A 22340-nucleotide genomic window follows, 5' to 3' on the forward strand; every position below is an offset into this window, starting at 1 on the left:
TTACATTCGTTCCTTATTTCTTTCATAGTTGCTGGACCTCTTTCCTCAGAGTTCAGTGGTGGAAGTATTCAGAGTAATTATTAGTAAGTAATTCATATTGTTATTATCTTCTATTACTAGATTAATTAAGTATTCAGATTCTTAGTGAAAGTCACAGTATCACAGTATAAAATAGTCTCGAAGAAGTAAAAGTCCTTCACGTAAAATATAAAAGTACAGAACTATTATCATCAAAATGTACTTAAAGTATCAAAAGTCAAAGTACTCATTCTTACATAACATTATTGGATTATTACTATTACTTTATGTATTGCTTTGTTAATTAATGGCCAGTAACAAATCATATTTTATGTAAAATCTTTATCTGCAAAATAATCAGTAAGTTCAAATGTCAAATATAGTATATATATAGTATGTGTAGTACAATATTTCCCTATGCAATGTAGAATAGTAGAAGCACACATTCCGTAGTGGTAAATATTAAAGTAAAACTATGTCAAAACTATAAATACAGCACCTGAGTATGCTTGAGTTAAAAAAAAAAAGAAAACACTGCTGTTTTCATAAAGCATTTAATATATGAGAGGCATATTTTAACACAATATACAGTGTAACAGACCATGTCCCACAGTTTTCATATACATTTCCTTACAAGGCTTCCCATCCGAGCGGACTGTTAGTAAAACTGAGAAGAAAGGTTTTTGTTGGCCAGCTGATTAAACAGATATTTATAGTGGTTTCTGTGTGGCTAAAAGATCATTAACTACTGTATTCATATTCTTCAACTGTGAGCTAATCTGTAAAAAACAACTTAAAACACCTTTCCATTACAGTCAGCCCACGCTTGTGTCTTGATCAAATGCCATGACCTCGTATGGAAATGTCAGTACTAACAACTGTGATATTGCTGTTAATATGCACACAAAAAAGTAAATTACGCTGCTTTTCTGTGCTCTGATGTGACTGGCGTCTGCACACGATGAGGTAAGACTTGAAAAACGTCTGATGTGCTACTCATCTTTGTAAGAAATATAAACACAAATGCCTCAAGACATTAGCAGACTTTATAGCTGGCAGAGGATCACATGACAGATTATCAGAGCCACAATGACAGTCACTTTTTATTATATGCATGAAGGAAATATATTTAAAAGTTCAGTCTAATCATTCAGAAACTCACATGTAGCAAAAGAAGTTTCATATCAAGACTGGATTATCAAAACCTGGACGAAAGTGGTGATTTTAATGATATTTAGAAATCCTCCACACTGTGTACAGCTACTGAAGAGAGATTAAGATTAACTGGTAGTTTCTGATGATTAAAATGCTTTGTGATTGCATATAAAATCCCCACATAGGTCCGCACACACGCCCGGGAACAGAACAAACGGAATGATGATCTACTTTAATGCATGTTAAAACAAATTTTAAAATGTAAAAACAACATTTAAACATCTTTATTTCACATTCCCAAACTTCATCTGTCTTGTGCATTGTGCTGCATAAGGGTAACAAGAATTTCTAACAGGTCCATGCTGATACAGACTTATACATTCATGGTATGCATAAGGCTCCTCCTCGGGAATGATTTAACTGCCCACAGGGAAAGCAGAGAAATTAAGAGGGTGTTTCATGATGCAAGGCCATTATGATAAAGGACAAAGCATAATTAGCATCATTTCTCCCTCCCCCTTTCCCCGACATTAAAGGAATACAAAGGCAGAATTACCCAAAAGCTGTTAAAACAAACATACTCCAGTAAGTCACCTTTGCAGAGTCTGCATATTAAAGTCCTGCCACACTGCTACGGCCGATTATCATGGAATTATTGTCCTTATTACCAAGGTGACTGTCTGATTATTGGCATATCCATCCAGACATGGCTGTGGCTGCGCACAGAGAGAGACACAGACAGACAGACAGACAGACAGACAGACAAGACAGACAGACAGAGAGAGAGAGAGATTTTTGTTTAAGAGCTGCAGCTCTGTACTGCAGCAGAACTGACACCCATGGCCTCCATCTGCCTTCAGCCAGATCCTCAGCATCACTCAAAAGGCAGCGGGTCCTCCATTTTATCACATACAACGCAGAATCTTCTCGCATGCATAAGCAAAGAGGGTTTGTTTGTTTTGGGTTTTTTGTATGAGAGGAAGGGGTGTTTAAGACCCTGAGCAAACGCTTCCAATTAAAAGCAATTTAAGAAAAAAAACAATGAAAATACTTCAAAAGGTTTGCTGAACTAATGAATCACACATTATCTGCTTCAACCCACTTTTCAAAAGATTAAACTACATTAAGGTGTGGAGGGGAAAGAAAACACTGGTTCCATCCTGATCTTCTAGACTCGAGTGAGACCAATTGATTTACATGGAATCAAAGAGGCCCACACATGTTTAGAATAACAGGGTAAAAATATTACAAAAAGAAGAGAGGAAATCATGTCAGATATCAGGCAAACATGGCAACTGAAGGGAGGGAAAAAAACTGTCTCTCAGATTAACTCACTGATTACACCTAAAGCGCTGCTGTGAATAAGCTCCTCCTATAGAAACTCATTAATTTCAACTGAGAGAAGTCATTACCACTCTGTCACCCCTGTACAGATGCATTGTGCCCCACTGGATCCATCCTTGTCAAATGACTGTTGTTCTGTCTCATGTTTTCACTATTTTTCCCTCCTCCAGAATGAGCACAGTGTTTAAAAATACTTCAAAATGACAGGCTCTGAAACAGGTGCAGTCAGATCAGGTAGTGTTTTGAAGAGTGCTTGCCAAAGCAACATGTGACATGTACGCACAGCAGGCGATGATAAGGGGCCGTTACTGAATGAGCTCATATATATTATATATATATATATTCATATTCTACAGACAGACTATGAAGCAAGAAAAGTTTCGGCGCACTGTTTACAGAATATTAATGCTACTCATCTTTCAACTTCTGTGCGTTGCAATTCCAAACATGCTTTTGTGTGTACGTGTGTATGTATATGGAGCTGTGTGTGCGTGGTCGAGTAAATCCCACCCAAATCCTGCCTGTGCAGTGTATCTGAATGATACTGCTACAACCAGAAACAACTGTAGTGGTTAAATGCAGACAAAAATATACAACATGATCAAGTGAACCCAGTCATATCAGAAACTACATTCTGTGAGGATCATGGACACGACGAAAAGCTGTGAGGGCAACCTATAATGTGATCCAAGAGGGTTTTTTTCCCCCATAATGAACAACACAAAGGGCAACATAATTGGAGTAGTGTAAACTTGGGAGAAATAATCAGAATATTCCCTCAGTCTGGAAACTATAACATGGCAAATTGTTCAAATGCCATCATGTGACACTTGCTGTTAGCTTGGTTACTGTACTACATATTAATAGTCAAAGTTAAAGCAGCATTCATGTTATACTGAGGCTGTTGCTAATATCAAAAGGTAACAGCTTGTATTTACTACTCTATTTTAAATCCAGTCCAAACAAAAGACACAACATTGAACTAAAAGATAAAAGTGATACTGTAACATTTTAAATTTTTGTTTGATTTCTCATTTCAGCTGGCAATTCCCAAACAAAAAGGGACAATAAATTCACATTTTGGCTATCAAGAAATGTTTCTTCTTACTCTTGGCATTTCTAACAAAATCAGAATTGTAGTGAGACAAAACCTTGGCAGTTAGCTTGTAGCCAGCTGATATTATTTGGTCTACAACATCAATAATAAGAAGCAGTTGACTGATGGTTCAGAGGTAAAACAGGTACCCACAATGATCCCAGAATCAAAATCTGTGTATATGAAAGGACAGGAAGTAAAGAGACATATGTTCTTATTTCAATATGCAGCGAACAAAATATAAGACAAATGTGGTAACATAACATCAAGTAAAAAGGCCCCAAACCAGCAATCCCATGTGCCTGAGGGATGCTCAGAGATAAACATCAATCTCAACTATCATTTAACCCTTTTCCCTGTTTAGCATAGACCTACAATCCTAACCACACCAGGCGATTCTATAGAATATATAATACAATATCCTTCAGTAAATCAATGGATAATACAATCACCGCAGGGCGAACAGGGCAACTTTCAAGGAACTGTCAGTGTTTTTCTGCGTTAAATCTAAATTCAACAAACATGGATGGAGAAAAATAGATATGCTTTTAACCAGTGGCAGAAAGCATATATTTTCGGCCAGGCCCTGAGGTATTGTGGGGTGGGGTGCAGAAAGTCCATGTAAAGAACAGGAAGGAGACACAGAGGAAATTAATGGCACTTTTTACATTTTGAGGTGAGATCGCCTGAAATGATCTGTAGTTGCAGACTTGACCAGACAGTGTTCAGAGTATTTTCAGTGGTCATTAAAGGTCACGATGGAGAAAAAGGACACCCAGAAGAATTCATGTGTTTGTTGGCCAGCTGGCCAGCCATCCGCATTCCCCTGCAGCAGGAAGTGGGGATAAGCATGTTAAAAACAGCCTTGTTTGTTGGAGATGTTCAGCCCCTCACTGAGTGGACAGAGGCTCTGTGACAATGTAACAAAAAAAAAAATAAAAGAAGCACACTCTTCCATTTCCTTTGTTTTTGTTTGTCTCCTGCTTTCATCATGGCTTCCAATCTCCCAGTAGAGAGGGGTCCTTGTGCAACTGTACCCCATAAATACACTCGTCTGAAGAACAAAATCGGAAGAAAAATCTAACTTTGAACCAGGCAAGACCGTCCTCTGTATATTTGGGTTGAAATCCCAGCTGAGTGGTAGACAAAGTGGTGACTGTTTGGTTTGTGTGAGATATTCTTCTTCCTCTTCAAGTGTCACTGATAAACAGGGAGGTAAACTCTTTGTGTCTGCACGTATACAAGTGTGAGAGTGCGTGTGTGCTGCTTAGCTCAATGGCAAAGTAGACAGAACGTTCTTGGCTCTACGGTTCGTGTGCTGTGTTGCGACTGGGCTGTGCCTGAGGGGCGGGGCTCCCTCACTTCACCTGCACTCACCACCAGTCACCGTCACCAGTTGGCTTTGACAGCTTTGACATCACTCACCAGGTTTTGAGCGAGGCAGATCCCAAAAATCTGAGGAGGAAACCACACAGGACATTAGGTCAAGTATCAAAATGCAGTATATTAGTTAAAAAAAAAAGAGAGAGAGAACAGAATGCTGTATTGCAGGGGTTTGCTCTATGCTACCTGCTGTCACCACTAGATGGCAGTGATAAAACAATATCAGAACCAAGACATATTGTTAGTCTTAGGCGAACACCTAATTTCAAATGCACCAGGTCTCATTAGGTAAATGTTTGCAATAAAATAAATAGTTTGCAGCAGGGAGTTCTTACCTGTAAAAGTGCAATGCCAACAAAGATACCAGCTACAATAATCAGGTTGTCCTGAAGCCACTTCTCAAACTGCCCCACACAGCCCTTGGTATAGATGTATTTCTGCCGGTCCAGCTCCTTTTTAAAAACAAAAGCAGATTAAGTTAAAATGAATATTGAATAAATTGTTTTGAGGACATCTGAACCTGCGACTAAAGTGAGACAAAACAAACACCACATAGCATTCTGCCCACAGACTCCTTCACCGCTGAGGAGGGCATGAGGAGTGAGTGACGGCTGAGTCACTCTTGGATTACAACGTGTCAGTGTCTGGACATCATGGAGGATATCACAGCAGTGTATTCAGTTTCTCTGGGGACCCTGTCAGGACTGAACGAACAGGCAGAAGCTGTTTCCTGTTACCGGAGAGATGGCTGTTTGTGTTGTCAGATTCAGCCGATGATGTACACTTCATCTGTGATGAAGCGATGGAAATAAAAAGGTGTAATTTAAAGCTGTAAAGGCCCTAAAATGGGGGGTAAACATGGGCGTGAACAGGACTACATACAATGCTTTCTTTGTTACTGTTCAAGATAAGTCAGCCAGGCAAACCTTTTGTTCTCCTGCAAAACCTGAAAGCTAGATTTCAACCAAAGGGAGGTAGAGGGAGCCCCTTGGCAGCCAGTAATAAGGCAGGAAACACTATGTTGTTCTGGCTGTGAACTTCCTCTGAAGCTATTTCAGCCCTCTGCCTGTCCTCCCCATGTCTACTGCTCTTCCTCTTTCCCGGCCTGCACTCTACAAACAAGGTGCACAGGAACTGACTGCACATGGTTTCAGCAAAATGTCAACGGCCAGGGCTTCAGGAGAAGAGCACACAGAGAAAATTTAATTCATATCAACTCAGCGGCAGGTCGTCACTGTATTGCAGTGAGCCTAGCAACAGCCATCTTTCTGACTGCACTGCAGTGAGTTGTAACCACCACACCCACACACAGAGGAAAAGGGAATGGACTGGCATAACCCACTGAGTCGCCAATTACAGAGTGTAGTAAGGCTGCTCTCTAGGCTATAACTGGAGCCTAATTATCCCCGTTAGAAGAACAATCTGTTATTAAGGAAAAAAGCATGCAGAGGAGCCAACGTGCTACTTAACCCTATACACTATTGCTGTGTTGCTAAATACACATTATTGTTGTGTGTGCGCGTTCAAAAAACCCCAAAAACTTTTCTACATCTTTCTCCTCAAGAATGTTAAGTAAAGATGCTATAAAACCATTCAAAGTTAATTTATATCAACCACTAATCCATTTTTACTGAGTGTTTGAGACATGCTATCAAGCCCAATACAAATGAACCTGATTTCCACTCCAACCTCAACAACTGCTTTGCTCTTTTCAACAGATTTGCTGCTTGTCAATCAACTTGCCCTCAAGAGTAATTCCACTCAGCAGCTTTGCGTCATTTTAACTAGAAAGGCTGGCACTGCCTGTCAATCATGCTCCACTAGAGCCACTGACTGAACTGTGAATGAGTTCTGTTAAACTGCTCTAACTTTAGGAGACTTTTAAATTATCTCGATTTATTTGAAAAATATAAAGCACAATATTCATTTTTATAGAGCTAGGTCCTGAAAAGAGAATAACTGAAGAGTGATGTAAAAACAAAATATAGGGTTAAGTACATAGAGAGATCTACAGAGGTGGCAGAGACGTGTAGAAATACAAACCCCTTGAAGTCGAACATCATAACCACACTGTGTGTTGATCACATCCTCCTGTAAGAACAAAAAACAAAAATGTGATTTCCCTTCCATTGCAGCTATTGGTCACAGTGTACGAGACGTTGAATGACGAGAGAAGAAATAACTCAATCAATGACTGAAGAACTGACTGCTTTGGAGAGAGCATCTCAACGATAATCGATAATCAACAATAATCAACTCTACAAGTGCTCACAATAAATTTAAATGCTAGAAGGAATACTGCAACTTCAAAAAAATATTAGGGATGCAACTAACAATTATTTTCATTCTCAATTAAAACAGAAAATAGTGAAAAATATGAATTTATTCAGAGTGCAAGGTGATGACTTTAAATGTTTTGTCTGACCAACAGTCCATAACCAAAACATATCCAGTTTATTATCATATAGGACAAAAAAGCATCAAATCCTCACATTTAAGTAGTTGAAATCAGCAAATACTTGACATTTCTGCTTAAGAATTGACTACAGCGATTATTTGATTATCAAAATAGATGCCGATTCATTTTCAGTTGATCAACTACTCATTATAGCTCTATACTCGATCATGAATCATTTCTATGATGTACTGTATGATGTAATCATGCCCTATTAACCATGTATTATTACTGTTGAATGACTCACTGCAGGGTCTTTGACACAGCAGGAGAAGGGAACTCCGCAGCGCTCCCTACTGGGGTTCAGATCAGTGCAGTTGAAATAGATGTTCAGGTTCCAGTCGTCGGGTCCGTGAGCTCCACAGCACGACCACTGTGACAGCAACAACAACAGGCTGTTAATAAACAGATTTATTTTCTCTGATTTGGTCTTGAAACAGCTCCTTAGAGCCTGGCTCAGGTCAGCTTGGGTGGGTACCGACTACAGATAGTGAGGCACAAACAACGGATCTAATCGCCTTTACAGTGCGTCATGACAGAGCCCAGTGTTTACACATGGGAACTTTGTTATCTAAACTGTTTCATTCATATAATTGGATAATCATTTGAGGGAAATACAATCACATTAATCATGAGATTTACTCCACAATTGCAGTGACTGACTCATTCTGCTCCCTGCCCAGAACTGAGCTGAACACATATAAACAACATTTCTAGAGAAGGGGGTGACTTCTCTAGAAACATGAGCTGTTATAGGTAAGTTTGATAAAAAAAAAAGAAATGTTTTACTGATCTAGCCACACAAGTTATAGTCAGTAAGTGTGGACTCACATATTCCTGGGCAAAGTCAATGAGATTCTGCAGGTCGATGTCATCGCGGTAGGCCTTGACATTATTGTTGATGAAAAAGTTGAGCTGGTCTTTGATCCAGTCCTTAAAGACGAAGGCAAGGATCCCCGCAGTTAGCTCCAAGAAGAAGATCAAACCCAGGAACACAGAAAACTGGAAAGGACATGACGCAGACCAGAATAAACACACAAACAGAAAACAATACATCTGTCACTTCAATCAGGCAATCTGGGTGTGCCCAAGAAAATCTAGTTTTGTAAAGGATCAGAACACTGATAACAGTTTTTCAGGCATTTCTTGTGAAAGAATTGACAACAGTTCTGATGTAATGTCCCTGTGCAGGTCTGATTGTTGGGCCTGTCTTGATTGCTGAGTGAGTGTGTGGCAACACAAACCGCAGTCCCAGAGGTACCGTTATATCCTCCCTTTACAGTAAATGTAGAAGGAGACGGGGCTAATGATAAATGCACAAAAGCCACATTAGCTCCTCACTCTGACGCCTGACTTACTGCTGCTAATGGACATCGGCTGGAGTTAATAGCTACTCAGAATCGCAGCCAGCAACGAGGCAGGTTTGTCTCCGTCAGCCACATGTAGTTGTCAATACAGCTGTACCCACATACACCTCGCAAAACGGTGTCATGGCTTTGGGCTTCAGAAGAATTCTGAGCTTTTTTTTGCAAATCAAAAGTTAAAAGCAAAAAGTGCTGATGTAGAAAAAAATATTACTTGACACAGAGAAAATGTTTCAGTGGCTTATGAGGCACAGATCAGTAGTTCTGATCAAGGGCTTCTGATGAAACAGGACTTGGTTTAGTGATGAGATAACACATATTTGTGCTATGCAAGCATCCACAGCATTTGGTTCGGGTGAGTCAAAGTGACACCTGCTCCACCGACAGCCTCAGCTCTGGTGTGAACTGCAGCCCTTAAGGGGTGTGAAGTGCTCAAAATGGTGTCTGTGCTCGGAAAGCCCGGGGGCTGGCTTACAAACTTAAGCAGAAAGGTGTTCTCTCTGAGTGCTCCGATACAGCCAGCAAAGCCCAGGACGAACATGACCCCTCCGACGACAATAAAGAGCCACACAGGGTCGAAGCCGCCAAGGTCCGTGATGGATGACAGATTGGACAGCACGCCCTTAGGGGAAGGAAGAAAGAAAAGAGAGTGGTTAAAATTCTGACTATAATACTTCCAAAATCAATCCTTCCCTTCTCTGCAGGGTCTCGCTCTACAAAAACACACAGAACCTCAAGAGGAGCTTGTGATGTCAAAGAGAAATTGTGAGAATTTCACTAATGACACAGCCAAGAGGCCAGTTGGGGCTGCCCTGTTCAGAGAGACAGAGAAATCTATTAAAAGGCAACGATGTTATTTGATTAGAATAGTATCTACCAAATATGATGCTTTCCAAATAAAACAGCAAACCCCCAGAGGGGATCTCTATCAGATCTCTGTCCAGCCCATAAAGCGATTAACTTTTATCAGAAGAGGCACCGTTCAGAGGCTTCAGCAAACATTCACTAACAGACATCTGTCCTTCCTCTCTGCACATCCTGCCCTCATAGCCCGGAGGCCACAGTGTGTCCACCACGTTTTCCGTCAGCCTCTGGTTTGTATCATGCCTTGCACGGACACATTTCTCAAACGTGATGCCAAAGAGGGTGCCCCCTGGAAGATGAGCTAATGTCACCGGGTCGCATCATCACAAGGAAGGCGCAGTTTGTGAGCACATACGCTTGTTCAAATATAATGTGTGTTCTGGTTCACGCATGATCTCTCCCTCTACATCTCGTTCTATATTTCTCACTCATCTTGAAAGGGATCCCTGCCAATGTTATGTGGGCACCGGATCTCAGTTCTGGCATCCTGTTTGCTCGTCACATACAGCACACATGTCAAACACTTGCAGCTAAAGCCCCCGAAGCTGAAATCCCTTACTGCTTAAGTTAAGCTCCCACTGCACTAAGCTAAGGGACAACTACAGGACAGAGGCATAACTGCATTCTTGTGTTCATATGGCACTGGTGCAGAATAAAGTGCCTTCATTTGAATTTAAACATGAGGCCCAGAAACAATGTAGTCTGGCTGAACGCAGCAGGCTAGAAACTAATCATCTTAGTCACTGAGACCCAAACTCCCCGTTATTCCTTTCCAATACCCACTATTCATCATTTGGCCTAATCCCTTTAAATTATTCACGCTGTTCCACCAAGGTACTCCGGTGCAGGCCTATTTCACAGAGTTCATGACCAGACGTTACTAATCAGTACATTGCTTCAGCGCTGGTGCAGCATTTACTGAACCGACTGGTACAATTTCTATATAATTAATGAACAAATTGACTACTAACTGGATCGGGAGGTGTTTGAAATGTGGCCATGTTTCACTGCACATTAGAGGTTAATGGCAGCACCTGACCTTTGTAGTTAGTGTACTGTGGACAATAAACAGTAACCAGATTCTACGTATTTGAGCCATTCATTTTCTGACAAGGCAAAGACATTAAATTCCTGGTGGCTATGAGTCAAATGAGTTTGTAATTTTGGCCTTATGGCTCCTGATTTGTTGCTGTGCCTATTTCTAGCTTGTTAAACTCTGCAAATATTGGAAAAAAATATTATTGGGCCAACAAAACTTAAACAGTCACACATCACACTTAAGCTGCAGCAACATAATTTTTTTCCATAGACGTCTATGAAATGTTTACCAGGACCAGTATTGGGTAATATGCCTTTAAGTGCTACAAAGCGTTACAGAAATGGCGCCATTATTTTCCACACCACTTCTCTCAAAAGCCCTGTTTTCATCTAAACTCTCTCCTGTAAATTGTTCTTTCAGCTTACTCCCACTGGAATATGCAAAAGAATTTTAGCTATGCTGTTGAGGCAACGGTGTTGTACTTCAGAAGTGTGTGTTTGCGTGCATGTGTTTACACTTACCTTCTCCGCCCATGCCCACAGGCCTATGCCCAAGAATGCTGCTCCTAGTAACTGCAAAACAAAGCACAAAGAAGAGGCTTCACTGTCAGACTGAAAGCCGTGAAAACAAGGGAAAAAATTGGTATTTAAAGACAGATAAAAATATTTTCTCAGTAACAAATTAACAGAAGTTTAACACTCGAAAACTTATTTTATCGGGACTGAGTGACTGTGGTTTATCACATTTGATTTACAGTGGCGTCACTCCGGCAACATATGAAAATAACCCAACACATTTTTATAATGTCAAAATGTTTGATCCATAGTAATTTATGACATCACCTTTCTCCAACACAGCCTTACCCACATCAAAACACAAATACATAAATCTCTCAGTGAAAATATATATTTTCATGTATGATCGTCTAAAACGGGAAGATGAGTTAACAAAGAATCCAATCATTTATAGAAAGAGGTTTTTCAAAAATCCTGAGAAGATGTCGTGCCATTATCTGGCATTTTAAGATAATCGGCACTGGCCGATCCCTGCACTTATGAGGCCGACATTGAAAAAATGTCTGCAGGCACGTCTGCAGGCACCTTTTTTAGTGTTGCTGTTGTGGAACAATGTTAGTTTCGAGCCCTAATTTTCCCTCAGTCACCATCGTGTTTTCTAAATGTTAACACATTTCTCCCATCCTAAATGACATCTAACCTAATCTAAAACCATTACTGGCTATACTGTAGAGAATAATACAGCTGAATGACCTCACTTCTGACAAAATGTGCAATACCAGTCACTTTCTAAAATCTGCAGCATAACCCAATTTATTTTTGTATTTCATTAATAAACAAAAATCTAAAACACACATTACTGGCAAAGATAACCATGTACATTAGACTGTACTCTGCATGCAATAATGGAATTATACATGAGTTTTCTTTGTTTTGATATTGGCACAGCTCTCTAAATATCGGTATCAGTCACTGAAAAACCCATTTCTGTCGAACACTACTTCTAACTTGCTGTGGAGAGAGTGAATCATTACATCTGCACGCAGGTTACTGCGGGTTAAGAGTAACTGCATTGGTCTGCTTAAGGAGGTCGGAGGATCGGATATCCTGAGAGTTAAGGAAAATCCCTCCCCGTTAGCCTCCTGTCCCAGTGAAGCATGAATGTGGGGCTCACAGTTTAAAACAGGCCAAAAAAAAGAGACATTAAAAAAGCACTGGGTGACTGAGAGGCGACAGTACTGGAACTGGATCACTCTATGTAAAAACAATTTAACAAAACAGTAAGACTTTAGGATTCAGACTGCAAATCAGACTATATTTCAGAAGAAAAAAAAGCATCCATTCCTGGGTAGTGTGGTGTTACTCATATAATGTTATTGTCTAATCAACTGCTTAGCTGCACCAAAATGCCATTCGTAAGAGATTTGGGATGATAATGAATTTAACTGAGGCACACTATAACGGCAGAGCATGGAATATAATAGCTCCATTGAAATTGTGATAAATCGTATTGTTGGGAAGCTGATTAAATCGGGGAAAGAAGGTAAACTGATGGCAATCCGTCAGCACACATAGCAAGACCAACAATGTGACGGTATGCCAAACAACAACAGTAACCGTGAGGGGTTGCCCTGGCAGTTGCATAAGCAGTGGTAGCAAAGGGTGTGGCGGCTTCAGCTGGAAAGTGACACACAGGTAGAGTCGAGGTAAGCAGGTGTAGGTCAGGTAGAAGAGATTAGACTGACAGAGTGGGAGTATTAAACCATTCACCCTTTGACTTTAAATAATCCACATAGATTAAAAAGAGAGCACAAAACATCACAGAGTAAACAACTCTCCCATTGCAGCCTGGAAACTACGTTGACACAGCTGCATCTAAAGTATAATGTTACAGACTGGTTCCCTAGATCCTTGTGTATAAATACCAACTGTGAACACTTAATCACAGTTAATTATAGATTCACATTCAATAACTACCGGTTTTGTCATTTTATACCAAAGAAAGACTTTTGTCTAAATGTTGCCAGTATTCTTTGATGTTTCACTGTGAAAATTTAAACTGGGATAGTATTTAAGTAGTGCTTTGAAGATAAGCTTCAGATAGGAATCTACTATGTACATTAAGGACAACAGTTAATTCAAAATGTAAATAACAACTAATTTAATTTGGCCATGACAGGGACTCATTAGTATTCTGGTATGGCTCTTTGTGTAAGCCAACTTTATAATTACAAAGATTTCTCCATATTTGGATTTGAAAAAGGAGGGGGGAAAATTTTCTGCATGTTAATCTTTGTGGTACTGTTTCTGTATTTGTACTGCTCCTCAGTGAACACACTGCCTTGTTCTCCAAGAGCTAAACTCAAAAAACTCAAAAAATCCAAAAAAACCCACGTAATAGTATTCTGCAAAATAATTTTCACAACATCACATGACAAACTGGCCTCCTGCTCTATGTTAATGTGCAATGTCCATATTTACTGTATGAAAACCTTCTCCGACGGCGAGACCTGTCAGTATAGTATAATACTATATACTAATATACAGTACACAGTACAAGCTATAGTTGTATGTGGTAGCAGTTAAGGTGGCAGGCAGCACACGCAATAGTTTATATTCAAATGAAAAATAAATTATGTCTGGATGTCATTGACTCAAGTGTTGCCAATCCTTGTGGGACAACACAGCACCTGTATGTTTTATAAAATCAGGGTGTGGCTTTTTGGCTGCACTTCCTGATACTTCTTCCTTTCCAACTCACAGCTTGTAAACTTTCACGGAACGCAGACCATGAAGGAGTGTTCTAGAGAGAACCAGAAGGCTAAAGTGAACCTGCGTCTTCTTTCTAATCGAGACAATCCAGCTGCACAGGACCCAAAAATTAATGTTGCAGGAAAGCACCCCTTGGAGTTGAAATTGTCCGCATGGTGACCTCAAAACAAAGTGGTTTGATTTTTGAAAACTTCAGGAGAATTATGTGCCTTTATCATTTTGGATTTGATGTGCTATCTGCAGAAGTCCCACTGAGGATGCTACACTAATGCGGTTTATTGCAGCTTAAAATAGGAACAAAACATATGAAAAGTTAGGTTTTACCGAGATTTTGTTTTGTATTTACTGAAGGTAGACATTTTGCTAGTAACGGCCGGCCCACTGACACAACAGCTCATGTTCTTTCTGTCTTATTCCCATAGCTCTGTCCTAAACAGTAAATTAAGAAGAGTTGATAACACTTTGGATAATATCTGGCACACATGAAACCGTGTATTTTCTAAACTATCTATGCAACACTTGATGATGATGAAGAATAGCTTGTATTTGAATGGGAACATCTCCAGAATTCAGTGGTGCCTTCAAGTGCTTCAATTATATTGTGGAACATATAGAAATGCAACATTTAGGGGACAAAGAGCACAGAATCCATAATGTTGTAATGTGTCATACTGTTTGTTTTGCAGTTTTCCATGTAAAGTATAGGCACTTAAAATAAATTACAACTACTCTGGCTACTTGCTCAAATCATCAATTACAGGATGCACGGGGGGTTTCAGTATCCCACTCTCTCTTTCCATCTCACCCTGTGTCTTCTCTACTGGGAACTATCCAATAAAAGCCAAAAGAAAAGAACTGCCTCTTCACTCTGGTGCTTCGAATATAAAACACCAGCCACACACCAGAAAAACAAATCTGTTATATGGCCCATTTTGTTATTATTTCCGGTCAAGTGTACTTCAATGCACGTCAGTTTGTATTTCTCCATGCCACAGCTTGCGGTGACCCCGAAGGCAGCATTAAGTGAGACAGCTACGCCTGGTACCCTGTCATTTCAGCTTACCATTTCTTTCACCATTTCTCAGTCTCTTTCTCAGTCAGTAAATAGTTTCACTTTCAACTTTATTTATAAAACACACAATAACTGAGCTCCCTTTTCAGAGAGGTCAGAAGCCTGGGCAAAACAAATCACAACCATGGCGGTGGTGGCGGCGCAGTGGATAAGATGCATGGCTTTGGTGTGAAAGCTGGGTTCAAGACCTGGGTTCAACTCCCCACTGTGACACATCCACCAGCGTATCCCTGAGCAAGACACTTAACCCCTAGTTGCTCCAGAGGTGTGCAACCTCTGACATATATAGCAATTGTGAGTCGCTTTGGATAAAAGCATCTGCTAAAGCTAAGTAAAATGTATGAAGTTTAAGCAAAAAAATCCAAGTTCAACTTCATTGTTTTTTGATCATTATGCTGCTTCAACATATCCCTAAAATGTATTGTGAAGAGTTTGTTCCTGTATTCGCATTTTCTGTACCCGTATTATGTGCCCATTTAAAGGCTTATTTGGAAACCATACTTCTCTCATGGGACAATAAGGTTTGTATTGAAGTGAATTTGACTTGAATGAGTACATTGAAAGTGAACTGAACCTGCCTTTGTACAGTTCTTGTGTTATTTCCTTTTATCCAACTTTTCCCACAGTGTAATGTAGGCAGCCAGACTCAAATTTAGGTCAGTCAGTGGCATTGAAAAACACCTGTGTGCTAAACTCTGTCAATGCTGACCTGAGGCAAAAATGCTCTCCAGATAAGTATTGCGTTTTACTGAGTAGTAGATAAAAAGTAAACTAGGGCTGTAACCCTTATTATTATTGTTGATTAATCTGTCAATTACTTTCTCGATTAATTGATTCAGAAAATTGTGAAAAATGCCTATTAGTGTTGATGTACCCAAATGTCTGGTTTGTCCACAACCCAAAGACTTTCAGTTTACATCATAGAGGAGAAGAAAGAAACCAGAAAATATTTACATTTAAAAAGCTGGAATCAGGGAATTTTATTAAAAAAGGGGACTCGAAGTAATCAATTATCAGAATAGTTAGCGATTAATTTAATGATTGACAACTAATTGATTATTCGATTAATTGTTGCAGCTCTTAAGCAAACTAAAAAAATTAAACATAGCCTATTTCTACATTAGATCTGTTTGTATCTCTCAACAATTAAGCAGTAAAACCAAGCACAGCACTGTGTCTTTGTGTGTTCTTGCTTGGTTTATCCTTCATTGCTTCTGTTTGTTTGGAGACAAGCTGTTTTAAAAGCCCCTCAGGATTTGTTTCTTTAAATCTCACCTGCTCTCGTAAGTCATTTGTTTCCCTTTCTTCTGTATATATATATATTTTTTTTATCATTTTATCTAATCCCTGTGCTTTTATCACTGAGCAAACAAACAAAGCCTGGAACTAGATGTCCCTGTTATCAGCCTCATTATTCAAATCAGCCTGTTCTGGTTATTTCTCTGTCAAGCGCTGCTGTAAATTGTGTGTGTCCCAGAGCGAGGGGTTCCTGTCCTTGTGGACAGACAGATTATAGTTTGAGAAGATGCCTCCCAAAGCCAGCTGATCCCATTAACCTCAACTAACTAGCAGACAAACCAAGGTCCACGCTGCCTGGACACACACACACACACACACACACACACACACACACACACACACACGGTATAGACTTACTGAAGTGCAACTGCCTTTCAGTGACTCCCTAAAAAGCTGACTTTCTAGATGATGTGATATCAGCGCTGCCAACCGGGTGAATAAAATATGACGCTCGTCTGATTCCGCAGCAGGGAAACTCTTACACGTATTTTGCATTCAACCTTCTCTACACTTGATGGAGCAAAATCAATGTATCAATTTGGCTGATTAATTACAACAGCATGAAACTAAAACCAGTTTCAGGGCCACAGTGATGCTAACTGGAATGGATCACTGGAGGCTGAGGCTATAATCGATAGAAGGTTAGGTCCTGTGTTTAATGCTATTATCTTGTATCCAGATATTGTGCAGAGCCAACTGAGACAGACTGCAGTTGACTCAGAGTATCAGAACGGAAATCAGAATGAATCAGAAACAAAAAAAATACCCTTTAAGTGGACTTTACCTCACTGTTCACATTTGAGTTTATCTGCAAATAACACTAAAAAGAAAAACATACGTATTTGTCCTCAAAGACTGGAAAACAGCTGTTATTTGGTGTCTTGTCTTGGATAGAGACATATGTGCTATACACAGGGGTGCAACTAAGAGTTTTTATTATAATGATCGATTAAACTGCCAATTAATTTCACAATTAGTCACTTAAACATTTTGTCAAAAAATTGCAGTAAAAATTCCCATTTTGACTTTCTTCTTTCATCTGATCAACAATCCATAATCCGCAGATAGTCAGATAACTAGCCCTAGCGATACAGCTGCAAAGGAATAAGATTTTAATGGTACGATAATCATCTCAGAAAATATCACAGTTATACACAATTATTATCATTGTAGTCATAACGACCCTTAAAGGAATGAAAACAGAAGTGTTATATTTGGTTGAGCAAATGCTTTATTATTATTATTTCACAAAATAGTGTGTCCTGACAGACACAAAACTTGAAATATATATATTTAATAAATACCGCAGAATTCAATACCACAGATAAGCAAATATACAAGGTATGATAAGCGTCAATTTTTAACCACAGTATACCGCTGCAACCCTGATCACCTTCAAATGCGTCTTGCTGCTTTCACACTTGGTTCTTTACAGTTGTCCACCTGTGATGTGATCAGCAAATGTGCATTTTAGTGCCAAATGTGAACAGACACTTGGAGCTGGCTAATAACATACTGCCTGCATCCAATCAACTCAGCAACTTGGTTACAGCTTAACAAGCTCTTAATTACAGCATGCAGAGCCTCCGAACATTTCAGCAGCTCAGGCAGAAAATGTGATTAATTAAGTGGATGTGTCTATTGTAAGGACGAGAGAAGGCACTGGGTGAGAATGTCTGGCTGTCAGCAGAGAGCTCGGGACGCTGGAAGAATTCACCCAGAGGAGAAGCACTAGGTTTTATTGCTCTATTTTCTTCACAATATTTAGGGTCTTACAAGCATTCTGTCTCAATTCAAGCAGCATTTTCAAGTCTGACAAGATCACTCTAGGAAAGACAAATGGGCTGATTTGTGGAGAGTAAACCCCATCTCTCTCTATTTCGGCAATGCACCGGCTTGTCTGTCAAATCCAGTTCCACGGCACACAGACAAGAGGAGAACATCTTCTTGTGATTATTAACGGAAACAGCCAGCGAGCTGGAACTTGTTCCACAGTTTTACAAAGAGCTCAGACACAGGACTTGCTTGGCCTGAGTGTCAAACAGTCTGAAAGAGCACAATATGAGTCAGACAACGCTATAGCCCTATGACTCAATATTTCCTGGTTGATTGCTCAGTCTGATTGAATTACAGAGCACTTTTCATTTGGGAGGCCAACTGTAAAATGTATTTGTGCATTGTAGTTTGAAAATTTTAAATATATATGTGTGGCATGTTTGGAAGAAATTCATGTCACCTCAGTTTCACAACAAAAAACATACCATGATATATAGTGTAACACTCCCACGTGTTGAAAAGGAGTGGTGAGGACTGAGGTGAAAGGTGGTGAAGATGAAAGGAGGAGGAAGAGGGAGAGAGCCAGTCGCATGTGGATCCCATGTGCCTGATGAGTCCAGAACAGACTCAAACAAGCATACAAGGGGAAAAAACACAGAATCATACTCAGCCCCCCCCCCAAGTCTTTGTTATTACCAGCCCTCTTTGTGCATTTGTGGGTGTGTGAGGGAGGCAAACAATGCTGTCCCACAGTGCCCGAGCATTATAGTGGCGGAAGGAGTGAAAGGGGGTGCTTGAAAAGAGGAGGGCTGGGTGGTATTCAGGCCAGTGTGGCCCTTCTCTTCCAACAGTGTGTGGGAAGACCCTCTGGGGCACATAGACACGCCATTCCTTCACCCACAAACATTATATTACACCAGCCCTACAGAGGCAAAGCAGACGGGTGAGGAGGGAGGGGTGAAGCAGACTGAACAGAGGAACTTTTCAGACTGAGGAGGGACAAAGATGGAGGGGGGTGTTGTAAAGGAGACGTAGGCTCACTTGTCACTGACCTAAACAATACAGATGAGACAGCCATTTCTCAAACTCAAACACAATGGTACCAATCCTCACTGCCAAGTCAGAGCAGAAAGAGAAACTAACATCAGCTCAGCTTTTACCTATGGTTAGTTTCTGCCTCCACCAACAAACCATCATGAGAGCTTCCTTGACTCTTCTAAAAACTTAAATTAGACAACGAAGTATTTAAAATGACTGGTAATAAAGTTACTTGTGCCACGCCCACAACAGTTCATTTCACCAGTATTATGAAAGGGAAAAAACATAAATGAACATGACTAGAATGTGACTTCCTCTAGGACAATCACGTTAACAAGCTAATCTGTTGTGCAAGTTACCACACACAAACAACAACAACAACAACAATCATCACAGAAAAAAAAACAGAAAAAACATATGGCAGGAGAAAGACTAATTTAATAGTTTTTATAGTTAGCTGAACTACCTTAAATGATCATATTATTGAGACCTCAGGGATCACTTAAGCTAAGAGTCAGTCTAAGTTCCAGTCGCCAACACCATCTGTGCTAACATTGAGCTAACTTTACCAGACTATTTCATGAGACTTTAAGTTAGCAACATTAGGGTTATTGTTCTTAGGATACCGACTAACAAACGGCACAAAGACTGTATTTACTTACCCAGAATAAAATGTTGAATCCAAATAAGAAGTATTTCACGCAGCAGCTGACTTCTGCCCCTTTAATATGATGGTGTTTTCTACTCATTCTTCCAAGGAAAGTGGTGGCTAACTGGCAAGCTAGCTACTATCGTTACGGTTGGTAACGTTACTTCAAACGCTTAACCAATGATGCAGTTCTTGAACTACTGAAGCCAAGGTTAGCTGCTCCATCAGCTACACAACACCGAGTTTACTCGCCGGACAGCATTATGTAAATCAAACATAACGTTGTCCGACTATTCTAATGATCTTTTCTAGCCAGGATCTTTTCTAGCCAGGATCTTTTCTAGCCAGGCCAGCTAGCTCGCAACTTCTATGGTTAGCATTAGCAGCTAACAACAACAAATCCAGCGACACTTAAGGCACAGACGTTCATCTGCAGTTTAGTCGATATTCAAGTTGCCTGGCGATAATTTCGCAGCACACGCCTGGAGACAGAGATAAAGCCGACAGGCTTTCAGCTACCTAAACGTCTCCTCGGTTATCTCTGTTGCCGCATCGTCGCTTGAAATCTTCATCCTTGTTGTTTTGTGCTGTAAAACAAACCCTGCTGTCAAACGATGAAAGCGCTACGGTGGCTTTCGCCCTTTTCACCTCAAGAGCGGCCTCTTGTGTCTCAATGAAGGTTTTCATTTTGCAGTTCTGTAACATTATGGTTATAACCATAATGCATAATGTTACAGCCCTAAATTGAGCACAAAGAGACTGCTAGAGCGCTATAACGTTACGTGGTATTTCAGGTTAATAGATGCAATAGGTGCAGCAGGGATTGCCAAGTTGTTTCATCAAATTCATGCAAAACTGAGGGAAAAGGATGAACAGTATTTTATTCACATGTTTCACAGACCACATTGTTGTTAATCTTCCCATCCAAAACAACAACAACTAATTAAGCCTACTTCTCATCTTATGGTGCAATTTATTGTTGGCAACACAAATCTGTAAAATAAAATAAAACGAGAAGAGCTGTGGAAGGGAAATTGCTCAGCTTGTGTATATATAGGCTCCCAAACCTCCTGTAAAGCTGCAACATATTTGCAGTTTCTTGCATGCCTTTCACTCTTGAGTTGAATAATACCTGTGATATCTAACACAGAGTTAACACCTGGCGAACAAAGTATTCAGATCCTTTACTAAGCAAAAATACTAACTCTGTAATAATACTCTATTACCACTGGCTAAGTACTGCTTTGAAAATGCTACTTAAGTAAAAGTGTGTAAGTATAATCAGGAAAGTGTACTTAAAGTATTAAAAGTAAATACTTAAAGCACAAAAATGTGTCCTGTTAATGTTTAACGTATATGTTATCATTAGATTATTATTACTGTGAATGTTGGTTTAGCTGCATTACTTCTGCATACTATCAGCTACAAAGCTTCAAAGTGCAAAACACAACAGCAAATCGTCACAACACAACAGCAAATCGCACAGCACAACAGCAAATCGCCACACAACACAACATCAAATTGTCACAACACAACAGCACATCGCACAACACGACAGCAATTCAGCACAACACAACAGCATTGGTGAGACTGAAACCGAAAGGGTGGTTACGTATTGGACACTGATCCTCATCCATATTGGCTGCACGTCCCTGTCATTGCTGCGGTGTGTTTGTGGTGGTGAGGAAGGAAGGAATGAATCAAGGATGGAAGGAAGAAAGGAAGGAGGGAATCAAAGAAGGACTCAAGGAAAGAAGGAATCAAGGATGAAAGGTATGAAGGAATGAATGAAGGAACGAATCAAGGAAGCAAGAAAGGAATCCATGAATCAAGGTTTGAATGAAGGAACGAAGGAATCAAGGAAGGACTCAAGGAAGGACTCAAGGAGGAAATCAAGGAAGGAGGGAAGGAATCAAGGAAGGTAGGAAGGAATAAAGGAAGGATTGAAGGAAGGACGGAATGGAATGAAGGAACGAAGGAATCAAGGAATCGAAGAAGGAACGAAGGAAAGAAGGATTTTTTTTATTTTTGATTGACAAGATTCATTTACAATTTAAAGGCATAGAAGACATGACATTAAGACCTCTCAGTCTGCATACAAGTCACACAAGATAGAAAGAATAACTTATAATAACTTATATTGTATTAAAAAATAATAAGTAAATAAATATATGAAAAAGAAAGAGAAAAAAAAAAAGGATAAATAATAAAATAAAAGGTTACTAGGGGTCCACAAACATCTTCGACTCCTTATAGGCATGGAGGAGAGATCTTGCATGTTTCCCTTTCATTAGTTTTAAAGCACAAAGATGATTGGCGATAATGTCCCACTTGAAGACAGAAAAAAGGGGTTTTGTATTTCTCCATTTGGAGGTATGGATGAAAAACTTTGCCATCAATATCATATTGTTCAAAATTAAGTCAGTCTTATTGTCCTTCATAGTAACACCAAACACAATATTTTCTCTAGTAAGAGGAGTAAGTAGTTGGGTTTTGGTTGA

General features: G+C 39.8%; 1 protein-coding gene across 1 annotated transcript; it reads right to left on the reverse strand.

Annotated features, from left to right (window-relative positions):
* Nucleotides 1-556: 556 nt before the first annotated feature.
* On the reverse strand, nucleotides 557-20588 carry tspan17 (tetraspanin 17). The gene is made up of 8 exons (XM_046030474.1): nucleotides 19853-20588; nucleotides 11240-11290; nucleotides 9291-9437; nucleotides 8283-8453; nucleotides 7699-7824; nucleotides 7040-7087; nucleotides 5332-5448; nucleotides 557-5068 (listed from the first exon to the last, which is right to left on the reverse strand). The coding sequence occupies exons 1-8, from the start codon at nucleotides 19937-19939 to the stop codon at nucleotides 5003-5005; spliced, it is 813 nt and encodes a 270-aa protein (XP_045886430.1). The 5' UTR covers nucleotides 19940-20588; the 3' UTR covers nucleotides 557-5002.
* Between the last annotated feature and the right edge of the window lie 1752 nt (nucleotides 20589-22340).

The sequence above is a fragment of the Micropterus dolomieu genome, linkage group LG19 (assembly GCF_021292245.1).
Source record: "Micropterus dolomieu isolate WLL.071019.BEF.003 ecotype Adirondacks linkage group LG19, ASM2129224v1, whole genome shotgun sequence".
Lineage (NCBI taxonomy): Eukaryota > Metazoa > Chordata > Actinopteri > Centrarchiformes > Centrarchidae > Micropterus > Micropterus dolomieu.

What these genes read in the sequence shown, in the direction of transcription:
- tspan17 (XM_046030474.1), bottom strand. Translation starts at nt 19,939, where the DNA reads ATGAGTAGAAAACACCATCATATTAAAGGGGCAGAAGTCAGCTGCTGC. An exon ending in GATTCAACATTTTATTCTGG is followed by an intron (nt 11,291 to 19,852) that starts GTAAGTAAATAC and finishes TTTGTTTTGCAG; the next exon opens with TTACTAGGAGCAGCATTCTT. An exon ending in ATGATGTTCGACTTCAAGGG is followed by an intron (nt 5,449 to 7,039) that starts GTTTGTATTTCT and finishes GTTTTTAAAAAG; the next exon opens with GAGCTGGACCGGCAGAAATA.